Source organism: Microtus ochrogaster, linkage group LG4 (assembly GCF_000317375.1).
Source record: "Microtus ochrogaster isolate Prairie Vole_2 linkage group LG4, MicOch1.0, whole genome shotgun sequence".
Lineage (NCBI taxonomy): Eukaryota > Metazoa > Chordata > Mammalia > Rodentia > Cricetidae > Microtus > Microtus ochrogaster.
This window is the reverse complement of record NC_022030.1, coordinates 22,806,939-22,813,662: the sequence shown is the minus strand read 5'-3', so window position 1 is coordinate 22,813,662 and position 6,724 is coordinate 22,806,939. Positions and strand designations below refer to the sequence as shown.

The 6,724-nt window shown below is 47.7% G+C and overlaps 1 protein-coding gene and 1 long non-coding RNA gene across 2 annotated transcripts in view; both read left to right on the top strand.

Annotated features, from left to right (window-relative positions):
• LOC113457664 overlaps window positions 1-4,527 on the top strand; it is a 7,402-nt gene extending 2,875 nt beyond the window's left edge. The window contains exon 3 of the long non-coding RNA XR_003378182.1: window positions 4,455-4,527. This is a non-coding gene — a long non-coding RNA (uncharacterized LOC113457664). The remainder of the gene's footprint in view (window positions 1-4,454) is intronic.
• Window positions 1-6,724, top strand: part of LOC106144171 (zinc finger protein 780B-like) — a 35,601-nt gene that overhangs the window by 21,812 nt on the left and 7,065 nt on the right. Inside the window, exons 9-10 of the mRNA XM_013351535.2 lie at window positions 6,179-6,302; window positions 6,566-6,661. Coding sequence (XP_013206989.1) covers window positions 6,179-6,302; window positions 6,566-6,661 — 220 coding nt within the window. The remainder of the gene's footprint in view (window positions 1-6,178; window positions 6,303-6,565; window positions 6,662-6,724) is intronic.

The window sequence follows — 6,724 nt, the reverse complement described above, 5'->3', positions numbered from 1 at the left end:
GCGCGCGCGCGCGCTGGAAAGCGATGTCACACTCAGTGGACAGTTTAAATACCCCTGGCGGTACGTGTGAACATGATAGCACAGCAGCCCTGGCACCACTAAGAATGAACATTCTGCTTGTGTTTAATGGTCCACTTTGTCATTTCTGAAGCACAGGTGGAACTGAAGCAGGTGCGTTCACATGTTGGCTAGAGAAAAGGCAGAAACACAACTAGGAGATGAAAGGAGTAGAGAAGGGGACAGGAGAGGCTCAGGGGTCACCAGTGCATCTGCTTTTGCAGAGAGGATCTGAGCTTGGTTCTCAGCGTTCTCGCTTGTAACTCCAGCTACACGGACCTTCCTGCTGCAGCACCTGCTCTCATGTACACACACACACACACACACACACACACACACACACACACATCTTTTTAAAAATGATAATAAGGGCGGGAGAAATGGTTCAGCGGTTAAGAGCATTTCCCGCTTCTGCAGAGAGGTCTTAAGCTCAGTTTCTAGCACACATACAGGAGGCTCACAACCTCCTTAAGGTTCAGAGGCTCCGAAATGCCCAGTGGCCTCTGGGTACCAGTGCTCAAGCTCACAATACCTCCCCCAGACACATAATTTTTTTTTTAAAAGTAAAATCTTAAAGTTGCTATTAGAGTACCATTTTCTAAGACAGAGAAACTTTTATTATTTGCAGAAAATGAAGGAAAATGCTTGGCTTATTCCTTTTTTTTTTCTTGGAAGTGGGGTAAAGTATGGTGAGTCTCTCTAGGAACCTATTCAGATACCTGAAGGAAAGCACTTTGGGGCCATAGTTCATGAAGGCACGATGAAACCCCTTTCCAGGCATGCTCAGTTCAGGTCGTACAACATATGTTCAAAAAGGTTACGATCGCTGGCATGAGCTCCTATGTTCAAGAATAATGAGGCATGTTCATTTTTGCAGAAAGGATCAGTCAGTGGTTGGCTGACTGGGCGGGAAAATTCCCAGTTTACCTTGCCTTGCATAACAACAAATAAGGAAAGTAGTTTCAATGTTAAAGGGTTGAAGTGGGGGCGACACAAAATGAGGAGAGAATTGAAGGCAGAGGAAAACAACACCCTGAGCTTTCTCTGTCAGTGTTAGCTGAGATGGGGAGAGCCGCAGCTAGTCTAGGCGATGCTAAGAGCTTGGTGCATTCTGGGCAAGCACTCCACACACTGAATTACATTTCCCAGCCCACAGTAGCTCTTATTCAGAAGTCCACCCTGTTGAGTATAGGAGGCTAGCACACAGTGCTGGCCCTTCAGGGTGCTGGCCACCCTAGCTCCCACCTTGCTTTTCATGTAGATTCACATTTTAATGTGTTCAGTCTATTGCAGTTATTTTGCTGATTTTTTTTTTTCTGTTTGTTTCTGTGTGGCCTCTAGTATATTTTTCAGAAGGGACTTTTGAGAAGATTCTCAAAGTTCTTATGTAATAGCAATATCTAGTTTGCTTCTTCCCCCTACCCCCCCATTAAAAATGGATCTTCCTATGTGGCCCAGGCTAGCCTTGACTTCGTAATGATTCTCCTGCTTCAGCCTCCTAAGTTTGGGATTACAGGTGTGTGTCCACGTCTGGTTACTCTTTGTATGTTTAAAAATTGATGAGCCAGGTATGGTGGCGCAAGTCTTTGATCCTTGATCCCTGTGTTCTGGAGGCACAAACAGGCGACCTCTGTGCGTTTGAGGCTTGCCTGGTCTACTTAGTAAGTTCCAGGCCATCCAGGGATATTCAATGAGACAAATAAGTTAATTAATTAATTTAAAAAATGAATAATAGTTTGGCTGGCTATAGTCCTTGAAGCTCTCATTCTTTTCCACACATTAAGTTTTTCAGGATGGAAGGTCTATTAAAATGAGAATTTCCTTTTGGTTACAGGCAGTTGACCTTTTTAGCACAACTCTTTATGGTTTTTAAAATATTCTTTATAACTTTATATGCACGAGCATTTTGCCTGTATGTGTACACCACGAGCACACCTGGTTCCCTGCAGAGGTCAGAAGAGGGCATCGGATCCCCTGGAACTGGAATTGGGGGTGCTGTGTACCATCACGTGGGTGCTGGCAATCAAACCAGGTGTTCTGCAAGAGCCTCCCCAGTGCCTCTCCTCTTCATGCTTTTTAATCTGGTGCTTTTATTAGGGAATGTTTCGGTACTGATGACTTTTGTGCCGTCTCCCCGAACCATCGTGTCCCTTTCATTGTATTTGTTCAGACAGCTGGTATCGGTGTACACTTACAGTCTGCAGTGGTTCTGGTTTGCCGCTTTGAATCTCCCTTCCTTTCCCCTTCTCTCTCTCTTTGTTGTTGTTGTTTGACACAGTGTCCGACTGTGGAGCCCTGGCTGGCCTAGAACTCACGGAGACCCACCCGCCCTATCTTTTCTGTTAGAACCTTGTGCTCAGTGTTTGACCCACTCCTCACAGAGTGAGGATTTCTCATGGCTGAAGCGTCCGCGTAGGCTCTGTTTATTTCTGATTCCTCTCCATGGCTTCAGGAGGAATGTGGGATTAGAACCGTTCCGCCTTCAAACTGTGGGATAGTCACTCTCAAGTCCCTCTGTCCCCCAAACACGAAGTGTCCCACTCCACAGCTGCTCAGTAGCTCCTCGCTTTTCTCTCAAGGATCCGTCATGACCACGAAACCCTTGTGTCCCAGGAGAATGGACGCAGAGTCCTCAGGAGCCTCACTGTACCCTTGCTCTACCCTCTCACAGCCTCCTCCCCCACTTGCCTTTTTTTTTTTTAAAAAGATTTATTTATTATGTTTACAGTGTTCTGTCTGCATGTATCCCCAGGCCAGAAGATGGCACCAGATCTCATTACAGATGGTTGTGAGCCACCTTGTGGGTCCTGGGAACTGAGCTCAGGATCTTTGGAAGAGCAGCCAGTGCTCTTAACTGCTGAGCCATCTCTCCAGCCCCCACCTTTGTTTTTTGTTTTCTTTTTTCCCATGTATTCATTCATTCATTCATTCATTCATTCATTCATTCATGAAGTGGGGTCTTGCTGTGTAGCTCCAACCAGCCAGGAACTTGAGATGTGGGCCTGGCTACTCACACAAAAGTCCTCCTACCTCTCCTTCCTGGGTGTTGAGATTAAAGGCGCTCACTACCATGCCTGGCCTTTTTTGTTTTGGGTTTGTTGTTGTTGTTGATTTTCTTCTTTAACTTTTATTTTATGTGTATGTGTACCATGTGCATGCAATGCCCACAGAGAGGATGGCTGGTCCCCTGGTGCTGGAGTTAACAGGTATCTGTGAGCCAGCATGTGGATGCTGGGAATCGAACCCAGGTCGGCTGGAAATCCTCTGCAAGAGCAGCCAGTGCGCTTAGCTATTGAGTCATCTCTCCTGCCTCTTCCCCTTCTCTAGTTAAGTTTAAATCTCAGTTTCAAAATGTAGTGTCGGTGACTGGAGAGATGGCTCAGCAGTTATGAGCACTCAGTGCTCTTGCAGAGGACCTGGGTTCGGTTCCCCGCATCCACATGGTAGCTTATAACCATGTGCAACTCCAGTTCCAGGGACGCTGATGCTGTCTCCTGGCCTCAGGGAGCGCCAGGCACACATGGTGCGTAGATACATGCAGGCAAAGCTCATTCATATAAAGTGAAAATGAAGGTTCTAAGAGAGCAGTGATTTCCTCTCCAGAGATGAGACCTGAGGCCCAGGCTAAAGCACACTAGCTAGGATTCGTGTCGGAGACTGAGGGTGGTGGGGACCGGCAGTGCAGCCGGACTGTGCCAGTTCTGTAGCGCCCTGATAGAACATACATGGCTGTGTGTGTGCTTGTCTCGCTGACTGCATGCTGAGCTTCCTCAGGCGTGTTATAGCCTCAAAACTCTCTGCAGGCTTATGGTGTGACCCTTCTTAGATGCTCTAGGTGAAAACGACTCAGTAGGTTTGTTAGACGGGAGAAAAGAGGAGGCGGTGTCCTGGACAAACAGAGGAGTCCAGGTAGCTCTGGTAGCTCCCGGAAGGGAGAGCTCCACTCGGCTTGAAGATTTCTCACTCCAGCTTTGAAGAGTTTTTGGAGACATTTAGATTCAATCAGAATATCCTTGTCTCATATTCTGATCTATGAAATGATTTTTTGTTTGTTTTTCGAGACAGGATTTCTCTGTGTAGCCTTGCTGTCCTGGTACTCACTTTGTAGACCAGGCTGGCCTAGAACTCACAGAGATGCACCTGCCTCTGCCTCCCAGTACTGGGATTAAGGTGTGCGCCATCACGGCCCAGCTATGGAATGATATTTGACACAACTAAGTGGCTTAAAGCTCCATCCTGTTTTAGTTGGGATTTTCTTGATTTGTAGTGGGGCCGGCATTTTATCACAATCCCTCTGGACCTTCCTGCAGGGAAGAAGACCTTTCCCTCACCCATGGAAGAGGCCTCTGGAAAGCCAGGGATCTCACGATCCCCTTTATTGTGTTCTGTTTCCTCAGGAGTTGGCTTCATAAAGATCGGAACCAAGAAGAGAACTAGTCAACATCCAGGAGTTTTAAATCATGGCCCACGTGAGTTTGCCCCTTTCTCTTCATGGGAATGTTTTAGTCACTTGATCAGAAACCACTCACCTGAGCCAATTCCAGGTCAGTGATGCTGTGAGCAGCCCAGCACTTCCCTTGAGGGCACTCTCCCCTCAGCTGAGGGTCCCTTATCTCGCCCTTGGCCGTCAGCGGCCCTTGTGTGTTAGACCTGAACGCACATCTAATGGGGAATACACCACTAGAGAGCACATCCTGGAGTGCCATTTCAGAGACAGCAGAAGAAGGTTTGCACTCACTCTGCGTACAGACGGGAGCACTGGGGAGCACTGCAATGCTCAGTGCTATTCAGGGCTGTCTCAGCTAATGGCGCTTTCCAGTGCATTTAGAAGTCATGGCAGAAACACCGAGTGTGCAGAGACCTGGGGATCCTCAGGAAGCTGCCTGGTTGGCACTTGCTTCAGGGAGCAGCAGCACATTCTGCTCAGAAAGACAGGATTTGGAGACTACATTGGTAAAGAATTCTTTAAATTTAAACCGATGGGAAATTTAGCTAAAAAACCCTGTCCTAAAAGAACAAACAACAAAATGAGCGGCCTGTAAAATGTCTGCATTTTCTCATGTTTTACATATGTCTGGTGATGCGTGATCCTAATTAACCTTAACAATAAAAACTCAGTCAGGTATCAAGGGTGAAAGTTGAAAGGTCAGAGAAGCAGAGCAGCCGCCACCAGAAACTTCTGACCTCTATGAATCCTTAGGCCGAATGGGGGCAGTTCTGCCTCTGAATCCTCAGACTGAATGGGTGAGCTCCTGACTCTACCTACCTTATATTCCTGTTTCCACCTCCCTAGTGCTGAGATTAAAGCCTTGAGCCTCTCACACGCTGGTATCCAAGGTGTGAGCCAGCCATCACCTCCTGACTTTGTTTTTCTTTTAGACTGGCCGGGGTAGCCTTGAACTCCTGATCTTCCTGCTTCCTCCTCCCAAGTGCTGGGATTAAAGGTGTGTGCCACCACTGCCTGGCCTCTGTGGTTAACTAGAGGCCAGCTCTGCCCTCTATCTCCAGGCACACTTTATTTGTGAGAACACAAACAAAATAGCACACAGCGATCTGGAGTTCGGGGTTTCAGACAGGCCTAGTCTCTCCATGATGTCTGCCGTAAAGTTCTAGGATGTCTCTGGGCCTCCTCCCTTTGGTCCATGTGTCCTCATAAGAAACCTATAAGGATGCTGTGACCGAGCAATAGTTTGTTTTGACAGTTTATTTCTTTAATGTGTATGTCTGGACACTTCTGTGACTATGGTGTGTATAGATGCCAGTGGAGGTTAGAAGAGGGTGTCGGATCTCCCGGAGCTATGGGCAGTGTGGGAACCTAGTATGGTGCCCAGTGTGGGTGCTTGACCAAGCTCAGGCCCTGTTGAAGAACAGCAAGCACTCCTGGCCACTGAGCCGTCAGATGGAGCCATCTCTTCCGCCCCCAGAGCAGCAGTGTTAGAGCCTGCAGGCTCTGGGCGTGGCTGACCACAGTTCGGTCTCCTTCCCTCCCATACCACAGTGGCCAGCTCCAGGTTTCACTCATCTGTGTCCCATTCCCTGCTCTGCCTTTGCCACCTGTTCCCCTTCCACCTAAATAATTTGTTTAAGTTTTACCATTAATGTTGGGACTGTCGTATGGCAGGTAATGACGTTCAGAGATGTGGCTGTAGACTTCTCCCCGGAAGAATGGGCGTGTCTGACCCTGGAACAGAGGCATTTGTATAGAGAAGTGATGTTGGAGAACTACAGCCACCTCGTCTCAGTAGGTAAGGCTCAGTTTCACCCTAGACATTGTTTTTGTTTTGTTTTGTTTTGTTTTGGGTTTTTCTTTTTTTGTTTGTTTGTTTGTTTTGTGTTTTGAAAAGACGGTTGTCCTCATTGGGGACCTCCATGTCCATCATCCTCCCACAATGCTTTGTTCTCCTTGCCCTTCTCGTCGTTGTCCCTCTTCCTTCATCACCAAGGCACCAGATAAAAAGTTTGGAGTTCTTATCCATGTGGTTCTTCCTATGTTTTATCTTACATGCAGGCCTTTGCATTTATCAACCACGTGTGTTCCCTGTGTTGGAAAAGGAACAAGATGCCTCCGTGGATTTGAGCAGTGAGACCAGCAGGTTTTACCCAGGTGAGTGGCAGCCGCCGGGGCAGTCATCCAGCGTCTGGCTGCTGAGTCAGCTGCACCTCTGGC